Genomic DNA, 24,759 nt, shown 5'->3' on the forward strand with positions numbered 1-24,759 from the left:
GCTCACTCTGGCAGCTCTCTTTTTCTTCCTCTTTTTCGACGCAAGTTTCTTGTCAGTGCGTTGGCGTAATGTTGATGGCACTACATGTGCATCTTTGGCACCGGAAAGGCAAGGAGTGTCCTCGTCCCTCAGGGTAGTCGATTCTGGGTGAATGGTGAGGTCAGCAGCTGCTGACGTGGCTTTGGAAAAGTACGCTTTCCCTCCATGCTCACACGAGCTGTCACTACGACGACCTTGTGCAGATGATGATGATGGGGTGGCTGTGGACAGGCGTTCACTATTCTCATGCATTGATGAGCCCACTTTACGACTTTGCTTTTCATCTTCTAAATTTGCTGCCATAGCCTTGGAAGGACACACGCTATCTCCGTCTGCGAATTTGTCGCTACCGTGGCCTGAATCCTGTGTAAAAGCTCAGTAGCTGACTCATTTTCTGCTTCATTACAAGCCGTCTCATCTTCACTAGGTGCTTGCATCAGAATCTCTCGTAAAGCATTAGATAATGAGCTCAACTCATTTTTTTTCTGCTTTTTATCATCAGATGTCGCCCACTCATCGTCGTCATCTGATTCACTTTGTTGGAGAACATCCTCCTGTTGTAAGGGAAGAAAGAGACCATTATGACTGCGATGAAGCATATAAATTGGGGATACTGGCTGCACAACAGCTGCAGAATTTGCATGCAAAACATGCCACCCATAGGAGCAGTAGTCTGAATACAATGGTAACTATAAAAAGAAACAAGTACAGTAGAATCTCAATAATTGGAAATCTCTAATTCAAAGTGCATAGCTATAGTCCCGACAAAATTCTAAGCACTTGAATAAGAAAAAACTCCTGTGAACATTGACTGTAAAAAGTGCCAAACGATTATTTAAACAAAATTTTCCCACATGTACCAAACTCCTTTCGGAACAATGACGCATCATGTTGCTACTCACATCAATGTATCTCTAGTATAACACGTTGCTGGGCTACTTTGTGCATTGCATTAAAGGGGCCCTGCAACACTTTTTCAGCATGGTCAGAAAACGCTGCCGATCGGTAGTCGAGGCTCCTGAGAATACGCGAGCCAAACATTATAGCGCAGCATGTGGCCTGGAATTTACAATTAATTCTTAAAGTCAGCTAAATATCGTTCCCTCTTCTCTCTACAAATGATGCCATATACTCAAATGACCGCGCCATATGCCAAAATTCACAGCCATTGGCTGATTTAAGTATCCGGGGCTGCAGAGTTATTGCGCCCGCCGCGAGAGTCCGCCATGTGCCCACGCACACTCGCTATCCCACTGAAGGTTAGCCGCGCATTCAAAGAAAAAAATAAAATAAAAGTGTGCAAGGTCATGACGTGTGCGTGACGTAGCTTCTTTCCCTGCTTAGCTTCCAGCGCATTTGTCAGGACGAGAGAAGAGAGAAAGCAATTACAGCGTCTGACAAATCTCTGTAACTCAAAGGGGCTCTCTCTAGTTTGAACTCTCTTTTATGCAAGCAAATTTCCAGTGCCCACGGAATTTGAATTAACAACTCTATACTGTAAATGTGTAAATGAATTTACACAAAACTCGAGGATGTGACTTTTTTTTTTAGGACTAGAAATGTCAGCTGTGCATTACCAGTGAGTGTTTTATGAATCTGTAAATGCAACACCAATTAGCAGAACAACATGGAAGCCAGGGTTAAAGTAGCTGTTACGCAGTGCCCATATGAGTCGCTAATGTTGTCCTTCTTCTTGGTGTCACTCGTAAGTAATGTACCTTCTGAAACGCTGACTCATGTGGAACACTGATATCAAAGTCGAGCTTGGGCACCTCCGTTGGTACAGCAAGTCCTTGCATAACAAGCACATCGCTTGCACCGATTCTCTCCGAGCTGCAACTGTTGAACAAAAAGACCTCATAGTGGCTGGTCCCCGGCTGATCTCCAGCCCTTTTTCTTGCAACCTTAAAAAAAAAGCATAATATCTGTCAGACCAGAGGCTGCAGAAAGAGAAAAAATGAGAGGATGAGACGGAACAGTACAATAGATGGACAACACATGTCAGCCCTGCAAGCATGGTTTGGTGCCGCAAGCATATCTAGTGTTGAATGTTAGTGGTGTCTGGCCTGCTTGAAAAGGAATTTAGAGCTTGGCCCAACTCAAATTTAACCATGCCAACACTTAAAAAAAGCAGAAATGCTCTCATTAGATGACTAATGATCCAATCATAACAAAATCTGTTGTGTGTAAGCTATGTACAGTCAAAATTAAGTCGCATCTGAAACGAAAAAAGGCTTCGTTATATCTGAAAATGAATTATAAATGTAAATTCTCAACACTGTGTCAATGGCAAGACTATTCTCCAATTGCTTCATTATAACTGATAATTCGTTATATCCATATTTGCTATATCAAAGTTTGACTGCATTTCATTATGTTGAAACAAAAGTACTCTTTCCGTCGGTGGAAAGCCATGGAAAGAGTGCTTTTCAATTTAGGTCATAATCATTATGCTGCAATTAAGAACAACAAATAATGGCCCCTATGCTTTTCTTGGCTTAAATGTCTGTTGGTTTCATTGGTTGTGTCTAACAAAGAAACGAGCCCTTTGAACAACTACCCCTCTTTTCATACTATACACTACGCAGTAGTTATCTATATGCGGTGAAGGGCCATCTAATGTGGAAGCTGCTTGAAAGCAGATCTGTGGCATGGTTACTTAGCAACTCCACCTAAAATATCTTATTCGGTTCTCGTTTGCATACCCAAATATATTTGAGCTTCATGATAGCTTAGTGGCATGTTTATATGCACATTTAAAAACATCAGGCGGTTAAAATTAGCCAACCCATCTATGGCATGACTCATAATCAGACTGTGGTTCTGACATAAAAAAAGAAAATGCAACTCCATTTCTTAAAATTGGAGAGGTGTGTGGAGAGAGTTTGCGCATGCGCAGTAAGGGTGGTCACACCGCACACCGGATTGAACTCCGCCATAAGATGCTTCGCATCTAAAAAAACATTTTCCCCAACTTCCAGTACACCACAGCTGTAACGCATCCATCTTTGCCATGAACAGCCTGTGATGGGACTTGGCATATAGAAACATCGCTCACTCTTAGGCCTGTGCAAAAATGGGGCGCATCAAATATTCGAACAAATATTACAGTTTATGAATTTGCTTCAAAACCATAAAAATTTCCGATATTTTGAAGTATTCGAAATGAACAAAAGATGCATTTTACTCTAATGCAACCGCCTGAAAAGGTGGTTTCACTGCAACTTAAGGCCGCTATGCCGTGAAACCACTTAGTACTCGGAGAAAATCTGCGCTGTTCTGCGAAGCTACACTTCAAGTATGCATATTGCTTGCAAGTTACCTGCAAAAGCGTATGCCACACTTTTAGCGTGGCACACAGGCTTATACGGGCTAAGTATGGCAAACTTTAACGTATTTTACCGCTTACATCTTGCACACTACTACTATTACAATTGTGCTAGTATTCAAATTCACTTTGAAACTATTCTACAATTACCATTCACTTCAGACCAAAAAAGTGCTATTTTCACAAGCCTACTTACTCTGAGACACAAGACACGGTTGAAATTGTTGTCATCATAGCCAAAGTCTTCAAGAACACACTGGGCCTTTGGGCTCCACTCCTCCAATGTGGGGCCAAGGCCAGCCAGGCTGCACAAAAGGGCCTGATAGGGCAGCAGCATCATCCACGGAAGCGGCTCTAGCAAGTCATTCAGACGACAGGTTTCAGAATCTCCGTAGTCATGAAAAGAGACGACAACTTCTTCATCGTTGAGAATTTCTTGCACTTCACCACGATACCAGCTGGAAAAAAAAATATAATAAGAAACAATATGTATTGAGCAATGAAAGAACCATCACAAACAATGGACCCACCTTTATTGTTCATGTACATGCTTTGAAGGTGTTTGAGTCTACTACAACCTATAATTACTAGGCTTGTGCGAATAGTAAATTTTAGGTTCGAAGCGAATAGTGATTTGGTCAAAGCGAATTTCGAAGTGAATTCGAATAGTTTATATCAGATATTATAACGAAAAATGAGCATATTTGTCATGACCCAACTAACCAGCGCAATATTTTTAAAGTTGAAACAAGGTTCAAAGGGAAATGGAAGCTACTTTGAGTAATAGCAGGATTTGACTTTTGGTAGAATGCAAGTGATAACCTGTAAAATATGTTACGCTTTAAAATTTACTATACTTGGAGCATATAAGACGGTATAACAAGCTTTTAAACTTAAAAAATGATGAATCGATCTGAGGGTAATGCAGTAAAACCTCATTAATTCGAACTCGGTTATTTCGAAATCCCGCATAATTAGAAGGATTTCCTTGGCCCTGTATTTTGCAATGTAAATTTGAGTGGATAATTTGAAGCGGCAGTCAGTACCAGCCCGGTTAATTCGAAAACTTTGGGTGCCATGTGCCAATTCCCCCGATCCCGATTTAGCTGCAAATCCGCAGAAACAATGGCCCTTAGGAGCCACAAGGCAATGCAATGTAGGGATACTAATGAGTGACAAGTGAAGCATCCCAGCCTCGCTGCTGCCAGCGCAAGAAAAAAAATTGGCCGCGTATCTGCGTGCTTCGCTGCAAATGTCGTCTAAAGACGATAGAAGAGGCGCTGCGTGAGATATGGACGCCATCTGGCAATACATCGGGAAACATGACTGCTGTGTTGCGGGCTGGTAGTCCCGGCACAGCAGCAGGAGAAGAGCAGCGGTGACCAACGCGACCGGCGGTGACACCAGCCAGCCCGAACACGCGGTTTGGCGCGAAGCGCCAAAGCAGAAGAAACGTCCGCACTCAACGAGTACTCTCCACACACTCTTTTATTTACACGTCGCCTGGGTAAAACAGGAATGCCAGAGCTGCGCCCCATGGCATTCGTACAGTGCAATACTGAACCGAAACCGAAGCACATAATGCGCTCGTGCAGAGGGCACGGAGGAAGGCAAGTTTCAGCGCAGTCGCATTTTCAGCGCAGCTTAAGAAACTAGGGTCTCTAGAATTACGTATCTACGTATTTTCTATTAAAGGAACACACCACCTAATACTTACCTAATGATGTTGCATCTCAGATATGTGTAATGTTTGCTTTTTGATCAACAATGTACCCAAGTATGAACCTAGTCAGCCGTTCAAGATGGCTGGCCCTTGGGCAAGTGGTTCAACTTTGGCCGGGTGGCTGAATCGAGTGACGTGCCGACAAATAGAAAGACAGACCAAAATTTCTGCATTTAAGTTCCCCAAGAAAGACTATCGTCTTTAAAACTAAACAAAAAGCGGTCTCGTGGTCACCTGAAAAGTGCGCCTGCGGATAAGACGTGCTTCACTGCAACACAGCGGTGACACGCGGGCAGCATGACGCATGCTTCTCTCAACGTCAGCGCGTCATGATTTACCCATTCTTTCTGGGAAAATAGAGAAATTATTAAAGGGACGGTCTGACAGAATTCGCGATGTATGCGAACCTCCGAACGGCGGTTGTTCCAGCAATTTGCGCACTTGCACTGCTGGCGGAGTAATTACCTGTAACGCCTACTTCGAAAACTCAGTTCGAAAACTTCAATGATCATCTTTTCCACCCGGAACACATCGCACACTGGTCATTATTAAATTCTTTATTTTACCAAAAAGAATGGGCGAATGGTCGCATCACGACGCGCTGACGCTGCGGGGAGCAGGTGACATGCTGCCCGCGTGTCACCACTGTGTTGCAGCCAAGCACGTCTTTTCCGCAGGCGCGCATTTCAGTTGATCACGAGACCGTTTTCTCCCCCTCTTTCTTTTTTTTTCTGGCGCTGGCAGCAGCGAGGCCCGCCGTTTTCCCGGTTTAGCGGCAAAATTGGGACCAGGTATTGCTGGAAGACATAACCCTTGTAGCCGCAAACTTGCAGGAACAGCAAACGAGCACATCTAATTACTTCCAGTAATTCAGTTCCTTGCATCCCGCTTTTTGTATGTTTGGTTAATTCGAAAACCCGCTTAATTAGATTTTTCACAGTCCCAGTGACTTTGAATTAACGAGGTTTTACTGTATGTTCATTTAAACTTGAAGTGGGGCTTCGCGGCAGTGCGGATTTCTCTTGGAAAGGTGTATTCACGGTATAGCACACCCCCACTGCAGTGAAACCACCTTTACAGGGGGTTACACGCGGTTTATATGTCTATACGTTCATTTCGAATACTTCAAAATTTCTTAGAATTTAAATTCGTTAGAATATTCGAAGTGCTCGAATATTCGCACAAGCCTAATAATTACGTATTCTATCACATTTTAACATAAATAATGTAAATTTTGTTTAGGCTTATGTAGTCATAATGCATGTAGTTTAGCACTGCTATAGTATCCAGAGCCTTAGAAAGAGAAGAGGAAATTCCATGCAAGACTGCTGCAAGATTGCTCCATTTGTCAATTCTCAAGTGGTTTAGGTTAGATGCTTTCAACTGCCAGTGAGTGGCATGAATGTTACAATCATGTTGGTGCCACCTATGTGTGCTGTTGTGCAATGAAGCATGAGATGCAACAACTGTTCTTTTTTATTTACTCCATCAGTCCAAACACTTACCAATTATTGCTGCAACGAGCAATGCAGAGCACTCCATTATGCACAGATTTCAGCTTTTTAAGTTTTTGCCTTTGTACAGCATTCTCAATGTCCTTCTCAAGATCATCAAGACTGCCAAAGAAAGGAATAGCGCCAATTAGTAGATGTCCCTGTACAATGTGCAAATACAGTTTACTATCTGAAGGTGACCTGGTGCCGCTGCAAGTTTAATAAAGGGCACAGCGGCACTATATGTGAATGGCAAAATGTGGAATGTTTGTTTTTGTTTTATGTCATAGATCGCTCGACCTGCCTAAAACCATGCTCACAAAGCTAAACAAAGATTTGTCAGATATAAGTCCCCATTACAAGCTGGATGTTGAACTCTGCTTTTGATGAAGACTTACGACGATTTCACGACATAGTCTTTATATGTGAATACCATGAAGACTTCGCCAGCGCTGTATCAAGTCATGGTAGCCAGATCTCTGGTTCAGGAAAACAGATTCTTTCAATGCTACTGAAATTAGATTTCCTCGTACTGCTGCATGATATTAACATCCTTGCGGCACTTTCTGTGTAGAAATTAATCCTACAGCGAATAAACTTGCATAAAAAGTCAAATTTCAATTGAATGATGTTTTGATGAAAAGAAATAAATTCACAAGTTATTGTGAGATAAATATAAATATAAAGATCTAAAAATAAAGATCGCTGCCTAGGCTGAGAGAACAGGTGAATATAAACAAGTGGAGAAAAATTTCATGCCCAATAAGCATACGTGAATAGTATATAACAAATAAAGTAATCATTAGGGAACTAAACTAATTCCTACCATCAGGTTATGGCTAAAAACATAGGAAATAGTTTGCTTTTGTTACGTACCTTTTAATGAACTTGCATGGCTGTACATAGAAATGAGAAGGAGAGGCGACTTTCCACAGGTAAACATGATCGTAATCCATTGTGTCAAGGTGTGTGGTGCACGGACGCTTTAGAGTGGCATCCAATCCGCTATTGACACTGCTTTGACCTTCCACCTCTGAAAAATGTGATGGAAAATGCAGTGCATGAGAGAACACTGACGCTAATCAGGCACGAATTCACGATCCCCCAAGTGTCGCCCATCATCAAAACATAGTTACTTCACTGAAGTGCATCAACAGCTGAAAAAATAAACTTTTAAAAAATTTTCGGAAGGTCATAGAGTTCATCTTTCATAAGAGCAAATACTAATCATATTGTATATTACATTCGCACCTGCAGGATGTGGAGGCACAGTTACTCCCGCATCAGCAGCCATCTTGCGCAGCCTCTCCATGTGTGAGGGGTTATTGCTGGCAAAGCCCTCCTTGACAAGGGTGGTTTTCAAATTTCGTAGCGACACCCGAGTGTCGACAAACCTCAGTTTCTCTTGAAATACAAGTCCGTCAAGCCACAGAGTGTTGCCCAGGCGCAGCACAATCTCGCCAACAAGCTCCTTCCTGAAGAAAAGGTTATGTGCCCTGAAGTCTGCCTGAAAAGTCCAGCTGAGATCATTGTCTGGAGGCTGCATGCCACAGCAATACACTTCCACTGCCAAAGGCCGTATCATCGCGAGTCTTGGTGGAAGAGGGAACAGTCGAGTTGTGGACACAGTCGACTGGCCGCCGTAGTCGAGGTGTGTCACAGTCACACTGGCTGGGGCCGGGGTGCTCGAAGTCGCTGAAGTTACCTAGAAACACAGCACAGAAAGACAGACTTAAATGCTGTAATTATAGTGGTTTTATGCAACATAAATTTCTGTCCCTAATGACCACTAACTCAACCTGATTCCAGCGAGTTCATTTTTAATAGTGCGGTGTAGGAAAAACAATTTAGCTGAAACAATCATAGCGAGTCTGTGAAATTCGAGCTATAGCTTCCTGGTATATATGCCAAGATACGCTGCTAGAGCACTTATTAATTGTAATCATCCAAGAGAATCAACTAAAGAAGGTGACAAAAAAGAAACAGGTCAGGAGAACAACAACAATGGTCTTACCAGCGTTAATAATTGGCTAAACGTATACTGCTTTCACTGGAACTCTATATTAACTATGACGGTTAAAGCTATCAGGCATGCTAACGCTGTCATGCACGGAAGTGTCACAGTTCACTTGGCCAGTAGTCTTCAGTCTCGCCATGCGACAAGACAAGAGGCAAGCCGATGTATTTATTTCCCCTGTACTTATGGTTATAGTACCATCAGATGGCGTCTCTAATAATCATATCGAGGTTTTGGGATGTTAAACACCAGATATTATTATTAGTGGTACCATCAGATATGATGTGGCCACTAATTCTTGAAACATCACCTCTGCTGTAAGGTATTTTCCTTCAAATACTGTGTCGATATTTTAATACCTCAGCACAGTGTACTGTAGACTCTCAGTGAACTCAAATTGCTTAAACAGAATTACTGCTTAAATGGAACAACTGCCTCTACTAAGGTTGGCTTTGTACTTGCACTACTTATTTCTACTGTGCTGCGCGCACCAGTGAAGCACAGCAGCCCGAAAATGTGACAGGCTGCATGCATCATAGCACAAATTACAGCAAGCATCTTTCAAGTTTTACAATGAGGAAACTACAATACCAATATGCTCACCAGGACTCTCTCAAATTGGTCTGCACTGGCTTCCAGGCCATAAACTTGGCCAACTGTAGGTGTGGCCTTTTCATCCAGAGGCACACGGTTTTCCACATTAGAGAAGTACTCACTTAAAAGTGACATGGCTTCCTGAAGCTCCAGATTATCTTTCATCTCCAGCTTGTTACCTAAAGAAAACCATGAGCAGTCATGTGCACCCAAGGTCATCAATTTCAATAAGCCATTTTGATTTCACAGTTGTTAAAAAGCTGAAAATCGATCACTGTAACAAGAGCAGGTGACTTCACCAATGCCTGTGGCCGCAAACCCAGTTACTGCGACAGTGGTTACCATTCTAAACATTCCTGATTTAGCAGAAACTTCAAACTTCTTGAACCCAACATGACAAAGGCAACACAGTGCTAAGAGAAAGAACAGTGGTATGACAGGAAGATGGCAACGACAATGATGGCACACAGATAACAAAAGCCTCATAGCTGTCAAGTTGAGTGCTGCATATATTGCATGAGGCATAAATTCTATGGTAAAGAAACACAGCATGGTTTCATGACGCACTGATCTATGCACAAGAAGACAGAGCAGACAAAGAAAACTCTGTTTGAGCTTTACTGTTGTTGGAGTAAAACATACGGTGTTGAAACAACTCCTTATTTATGATATCCCTTCATATTTTAACTATATAGCGAAAGCTTATAGTCAGTGTTCAGGTTCTTACAATTGACAAATTTAGTATCATGCTTCCAGGATCATAGGAGCACTTCTCATACTTATAACTTAACCTTCATCTGGGATCATTAGTGTTATACTAATGCTAACACAATATTCACACAATGGCTATTCACAGTGATTCACAGTGATTCACAGTGATTCACAGTGGTTCACAATGGCTCTTCCTAATGGTTCACAGTGGTTCTTTAAAAGAGATGCCAAGGAGAAAGGAACACGGAAAAGAACTTGAAAAAAAAGAAAGTTAGCAAGTATGGAAACATTCCCTGTGATAACAGCTTACAGAGCTTCACAGAGTTAAAGTATTACATTCCAATTTGTTGCATCTCTTATGAACACTCATTACATTCTTACAAGAGAAGCACCACCACTCTGTGTTTCCCGTAAGCATCTGGCCTACACAGAGGAATACACACTATAAGAGGGGATAATTGTCACCTACCAATAAGCATTGGGACACTATTAAGAACATTCATACAAGTTGCTAAAGAAGAAAGTTCACAGTTGAAGAAAGGTCTGTTCTATCTGTTCTAAGTTGGGGACTTGAACCTCGGACCATAACCTTTCTGGGCCTGCTGTTCTACCAACTGCTCGAGCATACGCGGAGGCAACCAGATGGCAGTGTAAGGCTGAAATAATTGTCAACTCAAAAAGTGCAGAAACATGGTAAATTTCTATGGAAATGGTATGCTTATTTATTACAGCGCAAGTTTCATGTTTCGGGAATTTCTGCCAAACTAATTTGTTAACACAAATGCACTTATGGGTGTAACAATGCCAAGTGCCCGAGTATTTTCTTTGAAAGAGAGGGATGCTACGGGAAAAGCCAGAGATCATCAAGTACTATCACCTACTGCCCAGCACAACTGCAAGTTCAAACCAAGCTCTGTGCACACATGCACTCTCTCTATATGTAGGAATAGACTGAATCATTTTTATACGCTTCCAAAGCTGAAATGGGCAAATTAAATTTTTGCACTTTGACAAAGGCACAAAGTGTTTGGAAATACACCCTACCATTTGCTGATCCAGATGGCATATTCCGCTGCTGCAGAATCTGTGCGTAAAAGTGTGAAGCGCTTGTCACTTTTGTTATTGAAATCCGAACGCTTCCCTGACTGGGCAGGTAAGACCAGCATGGTGCATGGTCTGCCTTGGGCAGAATATGGTGTCGGTATGAGCAGTGACTCTCGCTTGACTGTCTTTCACAACGGCCAAAAGCCTTGAGGTTGGGGCACAACGGCTGTTCAGCACTAGATGAGACTTGCTGGGGGGAAAAAAAAACACAAACAAAGGTATCACATTCTGCAAGTGCAAACAGCACATACAGCACTGCCTGTTAAGAGGGTCATGAAGCACCAATTGGGCTTGTTGAAAAAACACAACCTGCGGAAAGCTGACACGGCTATGAACTGCTCTGCAAAATATTACAGTCGTGCGCGCCGCGTAAAGGCCACAAGCGGAGCGCGAAGTTGCCGTTTTCTCAAGCACCCTCTTTTCAAACAGAGGCCGGTTCTCACTCTCGTCGGTGGGCGGGACGTCTGCACGTTGACGTCGCGGAGACATAGCATGCTTATTGGCCGATAGCCGGATGAGATGCGCTTCTTGCCACGGGGTGCCGCCACTTGCCCGCGCCGCACTCCTCAGTCTGCTAACTTTACACGGTAGCCGCACTCGTGCATGCGAATCACAGCGGGAGAACGATCGCATTTCATGACACGCGCTGACGTAACTTCTTACCCCCGTGCCATCCCTCCCTGTCTAGCTTCCAGTGCGCTCGTCGGCACGAGAAAAGAGAGAAAGCGCTGAGAGCGTGCGCCAAACCCCCGTAACTCCGCTGATTCTTGACGGATTCGAGAAATTTTTGCGGCAATCGATTCGGGAGGCAGTAAACTTCGATACCAAGGTCATTAGATCATTACTTGGAAAAGTGGTTCATGACCCCTTTAAGGCTTGTACCAGATTAAATGGGGAAAAGGGTGTAGTTCAGGAAAACAGGCAGTGAATACGAGGTATGCAAACAGCAGACAACAAACGCTCTTCGAATACAGTAAGAAAATATCCTCAATCCCTAAACAATGCTGTGCAAATGTGTGAGTCAAATATTCCAGTGTATGCAGCAGGCAATATAAATTATTGCCTCATAGACAACTTGTTCTCTCCTGTGACTTTGAGACCAACAGAACGCGTTGGCAGGCTAGTTGGTGAGAATCGATAGTACATTTTTAGCGCAAAAAACTACACCATCGACTGTTCTGTCTTCTTTCTTGAGATGTTGTTTTTTGTGCTAAAAAAGCACTATGGACTTTGAGACCAGTTCTGTTTTTTTCCTGCGTATGCAACATCAGCATTGATATTACATGGTAACGGCAATGGTAACACATGCACACCCTTGAAAATTTTCTAGAAGAACCACGTAATTGCTAACGTGGCTCTCCGTTCTCATCACTGCTCATCAGGCTACAAAATGAAAAACAAGTGATCGGCAGGGAATTGCTATAGCTCCAATTAAGAACTGATGAGTTATAGGGGCTGTGCAGCACTTTCTGAACATGGTCAGAAAACACTGCCGATCTGTAGTGAAGGCTCCTGTGAATACGTGAACCAAATGCTTTTGCACTACATGCAACAGGGAACTTAAAGTTTTGTGTCAAAGACCACTAGAAATTGCTTGCTCTCCCGGCAGCAAACTATGCTGCAGGCAGGACCAACTACATAACAGGCAGGACTGACATAGGCATCGACTGATTTATGACCACAAAAAAATCTTGAGTAATACTTTTATTGTTTATTTTGAGTTTAACAAAAACAATATACGCATGTCATATCATTCAGGAACACTGAAAGGGTGTCTCATCTTTTTACTTCTGGTTTCAATTGACAGCCACCTATTTTATTTTTTATTTTCTCCTGCCTTCGTGTCAGGTGACACCTAGCTTACCACATACGTGCTCTTTCAAGCACTATGCACCCGAGCCAGTCACTTGCCTCGTACTCGGCTAGCTATGACAGTACTACTCACCGACGCATATTGTCACCTTTAATACCATCGGTATGCTTACCAGCACACACTAGCCCTATCTATGCACCTCGTGAGCTAGACACCTAGGAAGATATTACTTGGTGTTTAGCTAATTGAAACCACTTAAAAATATGCAAAAATATGCAATATGCAATCCGTCAATCAAGCTGACATAGAACATCGCTGGTGCGCATCAGCCACTCACATAGTTGGGCCAGACTTTAGCACGACAGTAGCACATTGCTTCTTGGACAATTCCCCTACTTTTGTACATTCTTCTGCTGCGACATATATATATCGTCATAGTTGTACGCTATGGTCGCGTGGGTACTGCAGCTGCCATGTGCTAGTGCCGTGCCCATCTGAACTCAATGTAGCGACTAACACATTCAAAGAAGAAAAGAAGCGAAAATACTCAAGGACGTAACACATAATGACATAACCTTTTGCTCCTCTGACATTTAAGCAACATGCACAATTAAGTAGCTGTTTATTTACATTCGTTGAAAGCCTGCAGGAAGAACAACATTTTACAATGACTAAAAATTTGGCCTGTATAACGTAGCACATTTAACATACCATTTGCTCTTCAGTGGCTAACTGAGCCAGTCCATCGGGTACCTTGCTACCTAGCCTGTTTAGGAACTCCATAAGCTGTACAGAAATACTCCTGTTGTTACTTGATAGTATCATGTGGGCCACTGGTCCTTCAGGTGTATAGAAATCCTCCTACGATATGCGCACAAAAAGAAAGACAAATCAATATGACTGGCCAAATGATTTCCTATAAGAAAAGAAAGAAGGGAGAACGGGAGTTACGAGTTTTAGAGATACAGTGGAGATAAGAAAGAAGGCAACAGTAAAGCTTAAATCAACACAAAGATGGAAATGATAATTTACTGTGAATTTCCTCGCTGAAACACAAACTACAAAGTGTCCCAGTAATAAAATTTACTAACTGGAATATAAAAAGATGTGTAACCACTATAGAAAGCACAGCAAACAGAAAAGAGCATTACTCGCAACTAACTTTATTCTCAGAAAGTTAGTTTCATGTCCTTTCTATGGTGGTTATGCATCTCTCTGTATTTCAGCAAGCATGTACCAGCTATCGAAGCAACAAGCATTACTAAACTACAGAACGTTTTTCAAACCAGGTCCAAAATAAAGCTTACTTATTCCTTCACTACAATAGTTCACTATATATGGGATCCCCATTAAGAATTACTTACAAATCTACTTGAAAAAATTTGGCAGATCCCACCTACCGTGGGAGTAGATGTTATGCGAAGCATGTGGCGGGTAGGTGACTGTGGCGTAACTTTTTTTACTGAGCGACACGTTACAAAATGACGCTAAAGATTTGTATATATTTTATACGCACACATATATACGTTGAAGAGCCGCATATGTGTTATATAACCAGTTATTTACGGTTGGGTAACGCTGCCAATGGCAACGTGGGTATTACCAAAACCAGAAGCGGTAAGCTGATATGTAGTGCTTATAAGTGTCCCGAGAACGCACGCATGTTTCACGAACCTGTGTGCATGTGTGCAAGAAGTTCTTAACAGTTCTTGAACAAGGGCATCATCACCATGATCAGTGAGCACCAGCAGCATGGTCATGACTTGTTATAGGATCCGGCCGTGATCGTGGTGACGAGGGGTCCATGTGTAGTGAAGTATGTGGTATAGTAGAGCTGTTGGAGTTCGTGGATGCCTCGGTCATTTCGTTGACAAATTATCTGTCGACAGAGCCGGCGACATGTCGGAACCTGAAGCCACCCTTCGTGTTGGTGAGGTAAAAGCCGTCGAGGCTGGTAGGCCTGGATAGTGCTACGTAGACCAACTTCAGTGGATGGTGTTTGTCGTATTCGTAGAGTACCTGGGCGTATGTGGCCTACGTATCCTAGTCTACAAAGCGGCTGTCAATTAATCTGGCATCGTCCTCGGTCAGCATGAGGCCATCGCCCAGCCTTGTAAGAAATGAAGAGAACACTGCGTCGTTCTGGTGGACGAAGTGTACTTTACGGTGCGGTGATGCAGATATCATATGTACCTTTCATTAATGTATTTCTCCAGGGTTGAGGAATGCTTCAATATAGCTTCCTGAATGATAGGAATACAAATGTAATGTTTATAAGACTGCTATAAAAGAGGAGCCAACACTGGAACTACAGATGTTGATCTGATATGACGCCTGTATCTTAGGAGTACACATCGTAGGAGTATCATGTAATGTTTATTGCTGTCTTGTAAAATTAGATAGCCAGCACCGCAACCACAGGTGACGTTGCACCAATGATACGCCTGCGTAGGCTATTTTTCCAAACCAGTTAAAGACCTGGCGTGGCTCAGTGGTAGAATACCTGATTGCCACGTAGAATGCTTGGGTTCGATTCCTGCTGGAATCCTAATTTTTATTCTTTCCATTCGTTGAGTCAACGCTGCCGATGTTAGGTTTCCTTAACGCTCTAGCATTTAAGTTACCAGTGTCTGTTCTCGCCGTTCCTGGGTAGATGTAAACTGTCAATCACCTGTGGCGCATACCCGTACACCGTGGCCCGTGGTAAACGGGTATGTGCCACACGTGTCTAGTGGAAAGGGTTTCAGCATACAAGGGTCATATACAAGGCCCTGTTTGCTATAAGGGCCGGTGCATACAAATGTAGGCACCGGCCCTTACATACAGGCCCTTAAGGGCCTGTTCACTCGTACTTTCATTCAGTGCACATATAATGTTCGTATTGTGATACAAAATACACCTTAAAGACTGCATGGACAAGGGACAGGTTAGAATAAGAAAAGTGGTCTAAGTGCTCTCTGAACAAGGCTGTACCTTCTTGTTTAAGATGCTCATCTGCTCTATGAAGCATAAGCTTCCCACCTCCTATCAACCACAAACTAACCATAGGCATAGCCAGAAAGACGGTCCAGCGTGTTCAACCTTAATTTTCTAGCGCTAATCAAGGGTAGCTTCAAAACTTACCTCATCTCTGAAAGACCGCATATGGTCAGCAATGCACGAGTACCGAAAGCCAAAGTTAAACTGGGATAACTCGGGTATGTCGTAGTGGACAAGAACAGCAGCATCTCGAATGTTGGTCAGAGGCAGCACCTTGTCCTGGATCACAAGGATGGGCATGTCGACCTTGGCGTGCTCGGACGTCCATTCACTTGACACCTCTGCGCATTCAAAAGTGTCACTCTTGTAAGGCTGACCTCACAGATGAGCCAATTTTCAAGTTTACCACTAATGTCAGAGGTTTGTGTTGAAGCCGAATTACCCTCTTGCTTGTGTGATTGTAATCCAGAGTTCTTTCAGTGAGTTTGTCCACTATCAAGAAACGTGTTTCCAAAAACACTTCAATCCTGCTTTAGCAGTTTTTGGAGCCCAGTAGATTCTGCCAGGTTGCTGAACCAAAAAGGTTGCAGGTTTGGTTTCAGACTTAGGCATGTCTTTGGTTCGGTTCAAGTTCAGTTTTACAACAAAAATGTTACACAGCCTAAACCAGTCTGGATTAGTCCACATGGGTTCTTAACAGTTTGGACACAAAGAAAATGAAAGGTCTTTTTTGTTTTTTTTTAGCAAATGAACCTGCTTGGCTAGCCTCCCCAGTGAATTCACTTGAGAAAGAGTTAATTTCTATTCTTACATCACACAAACTGATGTGGCAAATTAGTTCTGCGCAATCCTGCAAACAGGAGGAAGGGTTATGAAAGGTGTAATTGGCCTTGTAGCTTTATGCTACAAATCGGTGGATGACAATTTTGAATTTTAATGTATAATTGTTACTAGCGCATGCCACACCCTCCAGCACAGATTCAGTAAAGTGCCCTCCTAAGATCATTCTCCATGCTCCAAGCATCTGAATGTCAAATAATGCAAAGTTCAGTTGAATAAGTGATCGTTTAAATTACTATCAGGATGAACAAAAACGGTGCACTCACACTCCTAAGTATATGAAGTGCTGCATGTGATGCTAATGAATTAAGAGAAAGCAAGATAAACTGAAAGTGTCTACGTCCTCTTTTAAAGGTTTTTGAAAATAGCATATAATACTATTTTGCATAAGAAAGAAAAGGCCAAATATTGGTTGTAAATATTTTGAAGGGCAAGCAGTCGCATTTTGGCGGCATAATTGTAACAAGCATGCGCATTTGCAATACAACTCAGAGGAAAGAAGAGAACAGTCGTGCGCCTTCCAGCCTTCATGAAAGCTCAGCAGCTAAGCTATATCTTACCAGAGATCTTGGCCCCTGGAAGCTCATCATGAAGAAGCAGAGAGTACAAATCTTGCGACACGAGCAAATGATGTGCAGCAATGGCCGTCTCCCTCCCTGCAGCGCATACCACCACTTTTCGGCCGATGTTGGCTTTTACAATTTCTGCGCGAAAAATTCAAAATGAGCGCACCTGCTTCAGCGCGGCAGCAACGAACTAAATCGCCGTGAGGACGGAGCAACTCACTCAGTAAAGCGTCGTTCTGCGAATGTGGCTCAACATAGCAGGTAACTGTGGGCACTGCTGCATAGATGGCAGCCTCAGAGAAGGACGAAAAAATGACCAGGGGAGTCTGCTGAGCGATATATGTACGTAAGAACCAGTTCAGGCCACTGGTCCACATAGTTGAGCAGACTATAATTTGAGAAATGTGGAGGCACGACTGGCGTTGTTTCTGGCACTCCCGAAACTCCTCAAGCACGGCAGTCACCTGCAGAGAGGATTGTAACACACACCTGGCTTCAGCACATTATGACAGTACCAAAACAGTGTATCCTATTTTCACAGTACACATAACTTGAAATGTGGTGCACTCAGTAAGCCTTTTAAGACTCCTTCAAAAGGTTTAAAGACTACATTCTTGATCAAACTGCGTCTAATCAGTATTTTCTCGTTTGACCAGCACAATACTTTACACATGACAACGGAAACTTGTACATAACACGCACAATCCACTAATTTGAGATGATTATTTTTATTAACAGATAGAGAAAACCACATTTTTTGGCAATGTGAGCCTGCAAAGCACTCATCGTTACCTTCCTACATAAAGGTTCATGGCATCAGAGAGACTGTGCGGACTGCGTGAGACTAAACTTGTCAATAAAGGGGCAGTATAGATTGTGCATTGCAATAATTCCCCTGTGCACTCTGCATTGATAGTGCATGAGCTTTTGGCAAGCAATTTGACAACTCTGCTTGATAATGCCCCTTACTCACCAGACCAAGTCCCCTGCTCATTCTATTTTTTTTTCAAATACAGACTAGTGCCCTTTCAGAGATTTGACAACTAACAATTTAAAAGAAACGCTTAGCAGAAAGGTACTTTCTCCAAGGGTCTTCCAGAAATGGGAGGAGAGGTGCAAGTATAATGTAGTGTGTAAAAGGGGTGTCATTAAGATGACCACAGTTATGTATTTGAAGGCTCATAATTTTTCAAAAGTAGTGTGCAAACATTTAGAACAGACCTTGCAGGCATCTTATGCTTGGCGAACTGAAATTTCCACATTTTCAGCCAAATTTTTTAACAAAATTTTTAATGTCACAACTACATTCTAAAAAAAATATGGTTGAGAACTTTCTTTCAATATTTATTTTGCTTCTTATGCTACCTTTAGTTTTGAGCCTCGTGCACACTAACTATTTCTTTCCTACAGCAAATATTGTGGCAGCTCTCGTCTTTTTGGTTTTGTTTTAAGATAATGTCACTGAAATTAAGCATGACCAACTAAAGTTTGTATTTAGCTCACTATACCCGATAATTCGCTCTATCAGTCTTTGTAATAAGGAGGTTCAAATGTAATAAACCTGCACTAATAACGACATGCCATTGTTTTTTTTTAAATTTAGGCTGAGCATTTCCTAGAATGGTTATCGCACCTATTCTATTCTAGGGTTATGACAACAATTAGTCCTACCTCTGCAGTGTACTTCTCCAGCAGCCGTTCACCATCATCCAGGACCAAATGACAGCACCGATACATGTTAACAATGAGTCTCTCATAGTTGTTCAAGAAACGCAGAAAGCTGTGAGGAGTAGCAACTAGTATGTCGCAGCCATTGATGATTGGTATCTGAAGAGGGCAGAAAAAAAGAAAACGGCAAATTCTCTGTACACTTTCATAGGATATCATTTTTGATGAACAATGTGGTTATCTAATACAGCAGATTCCGCTACGTACATCTTGTTTCACACCTCACAAAGAAAGCGACAGGGTGCTCACCTCTTTTCCATCTTCTGACCCTCCAGCATACAAAACACAGCACTTGGGACACTTGGTGTCTTCTTCAACCAGCAAGTTAACCTGCTCGTAAATGCGGTGCGCTCCTTGCCATGTGGATGTCAAGATCAGCATCAGGGGCTGCAAAGATGGTGCGCTGCTTGCTTACAACACTCGGCAAACACGAAGCACTACTGCAAACACTGGTGCAATTCCCTAACAAAAAATGAAGCAAGCAGTGAAAGGTATAAGGACAAACACTCTATCACACATCCTTAACGTAAAGACCATCCCACCAACTTGCACACTTGAAGTATAGCACTTTCTGTACGTGACCACATATTTTCTTCATAAGCCAACTGCCTGTTTAGTTGTTGATTTTTCTTCAGTCTAAAGCAGGGGTCTGCAACCCATGGGGAAGTATTATGCGACCCCCGGCACTACTCCAGAACTACCCCTCCCCTCCCCTTGTCACTTACTATATGAAAGGCAACACGGCAGTTTTCACCTCAAATGGGGTCAGATAGGAACAAAGAAAGATTGCATCCAGTATGCTTTGTCCCTAATCTTTACACTTAGCCAGATAAATTCTTCACTTCCTTTCTTTGCACAGTCCAAAAAAGGGAGAAGAAAGGTCCTTCGTGGAAATAATAGGTCCAGGGAAGGATCGTCATTCAAGAAAATGGGAAACTCGTGTTCTACGTACTCGCAGACATTAAAGGCTTTTGAGCTGAAACTCAACCTTTTCCAACAGCAGGCTAGTGAGTCTAATCTCTGTTACATCTCTTGCTGTAAAAGTTTTGTGGGAGATACGAGCACACCTTTTCCCACAGAAAAACTCTCCGTCAAATATTACGGGATTTAAAGAGGGAGTTCGAAGTTAGGTTCTCTGATTTTCAAAAACGTTCGAGTAGCATCCGACCCTTTCAGAATCCTTTTAAATGGCAATATGTACCAGTTGAAACTGGCTGATCTGCATAACAGAAGATGAGCTCAAAGATAAATTTGATGTGAAAGACACTGTGAAGTTTTACGCTGGCCTCACAGACTCAAAGTTGTCAAGTTTGAAAAACTAGCAGCAGCCTTGATAACAGTGTTTGGCAACATAAAATAGTGGTAAATCTGCTAGTCAACATAAAATAGTGGTAAATGTTTATCGCATACCAGTACTAGTGTAGTATTGTTTAACACTATCCATTGCAGCCTACAATACCACAATCTATTGGACAATTCACAACTTTCGTACATTATACTCCATCGTCCTTGCTGTAACTGTGCCTCAGTGTTTGAATCTTTACCATGTTTAGTTATCTGACCCTCGACACCTACGAACATTAAATTCAGCCATGTAAAACAGATAAGAAAATCCTTATTTATATTCAAATGTTGTGTTAGCACCAATTTAAAGTTTTGTGAGTAATGTATGTATATATGTATTTTTCTTTAAAGCAGACAAAGTTGCGTCTACAACGCCTGCCTTCTCCTCTTTGGTTGCACCATATGGCAGACAAGGCAGTCACAAACCAGCAGCAAGGCAAAAAAAGTTTAAATTGCCCTGGCAGCTGTCCCCTTTAAAAAAGTCAGCAATCCACATTTATAGAGTCGCATGTTTCGAGAGTAACGGTACTCACACCACAGCCTGAAGGCAGTTGAAGGTAGTCGGTCTCCGTAAGCATCCTCGACACCAGTGGTATCAGGTAGGCAAGTGTCTTGCCCGTGTGCGGCGTGGCCACTGCCACCACATTTCTGCCTGTTAACACCGCTGGCCAGACCACTGACTGAATGCATGATGGGCTGCGGAACCCCAGGGAACGCAAGCGCTGGACAAAAAGGAACACAAAACAGTTAAGCTATTAGAAAAAAAAGGAAGGTGTTCCCTCCCACCTCCAAACACATGAAAAAGCACAAGGATCTGACAAATTCAGAGAAATACAGTTTAATTCAAAGAAAACAACTACTCAAAATTGTTAGATAATTGTTTGAAAGGAAGGGATATATTCATAGTGAAAAAAATAACAGTGCAAAAAGACAGGGACGAGAAGGTGACATGCACATGTGCTAAATTACAACTATACTTTCATTTTCAGAGAGAGAGAAATTAACTTTATTTTGACCAGGCTCTTTGTACTTCAGCCCTAAGGTGGGTGGCCTCCTCAGTCCAGGTAGCCATGGCTCGCTGCCGTCGCCCGAGCCCTGTTCACCAATCGTAGCTGGTTGTCAGGGTCTTGCGTCACCAGCAGAACCTCCCACTGGTCTTCTAATTCTGTCTCTGTATTCGGTCCTTCCTCTTCGTTTTTGCTTGGGGGTGATGACGGTGGTACGTCCGGATTGTTCGTGCACTCCAGCATCAGAAGTGTATAAACTACACACACACACACACACACACAGAATACACATGACATACAAATAACACTCCATATCGCAAGTGCTTGTTGTGTCACATTCTTATCCCTGTCTTTTCGTGCTTGAACAAACTCAATAAGCCCCAAAAGAAGAGGGATGCACAGTTATTATGGAATGCAAGTGGACAAATCAGTGGTAAAAAAAAAAGAAAAAAAAAGAGCGGTAGCCTTTTTAACTTGAGGGTGAAGGATGGCTGGCAAATTTTTTTGTGATAGGTAAGGGCAAGGGAAGGTGGAAAATAAGTTTAATGTGAGGGTGAGGAAGAAAAAGGAAAAATGAGGTCATTTGGCTACCTTTGCAAAGAACGAGCAAACGGACCTTTGGTATGCATCCAAATGGTGTGAAACTCACTTATGTAGCTTCTCAGTGTTTTATGTCTGCTACTCAGACTGGCATACATCTGTGAAGGATTTCTCACAGTGAAAGTGGTTCACAGGAAGTAGATCAAACTGAAACCTTTACACAATAGTTTTGTCAGACCTCTCCTCTGCTATGATCATCGGAATTCCATAATATCAAATTGTGATCACAGCACAGGGTAAGACAGAGAGCGATGAAGACGAGCACTGACTTCCAACTAAAATTCTATTGTGAAGAACAAGCAATTTATGAAAAACGACCTCTGAACCCCTCTGAAACCTGAAACCTCTGAAAAACCCCCTCTGAAGCACGAAGCCGTGTTTCAGAGGAGGTGTCATTTATCATAAGCGGTTTTGATTTTATGTCGTTTTAAATGCGAAGCATTTCTTAGCGAACCTCAGGCACTTTGGGCGTTTCTATCTACGTATCTATCTATCTATCTATCTAGCCGCCTACGTCTGGGCGCTCTCCTGGTCGTCTCCATAGCTTCTAATGTACCAAAATTGGCATAGCAGGGGATCAGTGTATGACGAACACGATTCACTGGTCATGGCATGAATAACGCAAAATACGTGTCGCGTACGTCATGAAACTCTTTCTCTCAGTCATGTGTGGCACATACCCGCATACCAGAGTTTATGTTATGCGGGTATGTGCCACAGGTGATACAAAGTCTCAAACAACACAGTAAATGCGAACACGCACATTGACATGCAAGGAAAGTGATAATATAACAATTGTTGGGGTCGTATGTCCTAAAACTACGATATGATTATGAGGGACGCCGTTGCGAAGGGCTCCGGAATTTCGACCATCTGGTATTCTTTACCATGTACCGAGATCGCACAGTACACGGGCATCTAGCATATTGCCCCCATCGAAATGCGACCGCCGCGGCCGGGATCGAACCCGCGACCTTTGGGTCAGCAGCCGAGCACCTTAACCGCTACACCACTGCGGCGGACGCAAGGAAAGTGAGGAAACTGAAGACAGAACACCCCTGGAAGACGCTCGACTACTATCCACTCGTACACGTGCTCCGCAACGCGGACCACGTGGATTACGCAAAAACCGGGCTCAATGCTTCCTACAATAAATCTTCCGAGCAAACAAGGCCTCTCATCATTACCGGTGACTTCAACATTGATTTATCAAGACCCAACAACGCCTGGTCCTTATACTGCGTGAAAGACTGCTTGAATGTAGACAGGGCATCACAAGACCCCGCTGCCACGTGCAGGACAGGAGGCGTCATATATCATTTCATCGTAAGATGCATCCAGGATTTCCACCAGCTGTGCTATACCTCGCATTTCACTACACTTAGACCCCTCGTAGCCGCGATCACGAACGGATCCGATTAACAAGTCCGGCTTAGCTGCTGGTGCTCACTGATCACGGTGATGATGACCTTGTTCAAGAACTGTCAAGGACCCCTTCTACACATACACACGGGTTTGTGAAATGCGCGTGCATTCTCCATCATAACGGACAAGCATAAGCATAACAACTGCAACGCAACTGTCATAACTGCATCTGTGACTGTAATGTACGTGCAGTGCGCCTGCGCGTGCCACTCGGCTGTGTGTATATCCAGGGGAACTTTCCTTATTAATCTTAGTTGCGAGTAACACCTGTCCTGTGCATTTGTGTTTCTTCTTTGTGCTGTTCGGATTCGCGCTATCCAGTATTGAAGAATATAAGCACTACATATCAGCTTACCGCGTCTGGTGTTGGTAACACCCATATTGCTGTTAGCATCGTTACGCAACTGTAAACAACTGGTTATATAGTACATATGTGACCCTTCAGCATATATGACTGTGTGTATACCACTTCCACATTTCTCTAGCGTCATTCCATAAACTTTCGCTCAGCATGAAAAATTATGCCACAGTCACCATCCCGCGCATGCTTCGCATAACAATGATTCCCACGGTACGTGGGATCTGCCGAATTTTTTCATAAATTGCTTGTTCTTCACAATAAAATTTTAGTTGAAAGTCAGCACTCATCTTCGTTGCTCTCTGTCTCGTGTCTTACCTTGCGCTGTGATCACAATTTGAAATGAAATACCAACTAGCCCGTACCCAGATCTTGCTCCATAATATCCCTGGCTTCTAAACTCTCGAAGCGACAAAAAGGACTGTGGGGAAGGGGTACATTTACAGAATCAATGCCACAGCCCTTTCAGAAGTTGAAAGTTGAAATTTTCTTACCTCCTTCAGAGAAGCGTCGAAGTGCGTCTGATCTAAGTGTGTCATGGGCTTAGGCGCCCTGATGCCATGGCAAACGGCCCGAACCTTAGAGCACGCAAGCTGGGCTGGTAGCTTGCAAGAATCCTGTTAATAATGAGTAACAAAAAAAGAGAAAGGCAGCACAGGTCTCACCATTCCTTGTGGTATTTAACATGAAAGGTTAGAACACAAGCATGCAAGAAAAGAAAGGCTTTCAAAATGAAATATGAACTTTGCATGCACTGAAACATTTAACTGTGAACAGGTTTCAGTAGTGTTGCCTTGTGTTAGGAGTGTTTATAAAGCACTGTGAAATCTGCTGATATAGAAGTAAAAGGCAGGGTAGCATAAATTTACCTCTTTAAAAAATATGTACTAGTAAGCAAGATCACCAAGCGTTGTCTACTGCAATTCACTTGCAGCTAAAACAAATAAAGCAGCTCTGTTTTTTTTATTTCTAGTAATAGAATGGAAGTGAAACATTTTTCCTTCTCATGCTTGTTTTAACTCATGAAGCACTACAACGGAAAAGTATTGCTGTGCTGCAGCAAGTGCAGTCATGCTGCACAGTCATCTTG

The 24,759-nt window shown here is 42.8% G+C and overlaps 1 protein-coding gene across 1 annotated transcript; it reads right to left on the reverse strand.

Annotated features, from left to right (window-relative positions):
- Window positions 1–216: 216 nt before the first annotated feature.
- On the reverse strand, window positions 217–24,280 carry LOC119387458 (putative ATP-dependent RNA helicase TDRD12). Its single transcript, XM_037654853.2, has 16 exons — window positions 24,164–24,280; window positions 20,813–21,001; window positions 19,185–19,322; window positions 18,879–19,034; window positions 17,428–17,671; window positions 17,202–17,345; window positions 15,946–16,142; window positions 13,534–13,683; window positions 10,950–11,199; window positions 9,204–9,373; window positions 7,835–8,288; window positions 7,460–7,616; window positions 6,596–6,706; window positions 3,564–3,825; window positions 1,758–1,943; window positions 217–593 (listed from the first exon to the last, which is right to left on the reverse strand). The coding sequence occupies exons 1-16, from the start codon at window positions 24,206–24,208 to the stop codon at window positions 327–329; spliced, it is 3,120 nt and encodes a 1,039-aa protein (XP_037510781.2). The 5' UTR covers window positions 24,209–24,280; the 3' UTR covers window positions 217–326.
- Window positions 24,281–24,759: the final 479 nt, after the last annotated feature.

Source organism: Rhipicephalus sanguineus, chromosome 3 (assembly GCF_013339695.2).
Source record: "Rhipicephalus sanguineus isolate Rsan-2018 chromosome 3, BIME_Rsan_1.4, whole genome shotgun sequence".
Taxonomy (NCBI): Eukaryota; Metazoa; Arthropoda; class Arachnida; order Ixodida; family Ixodidae; genus Rhipicephalus; species Rhipicephalus sanguineus.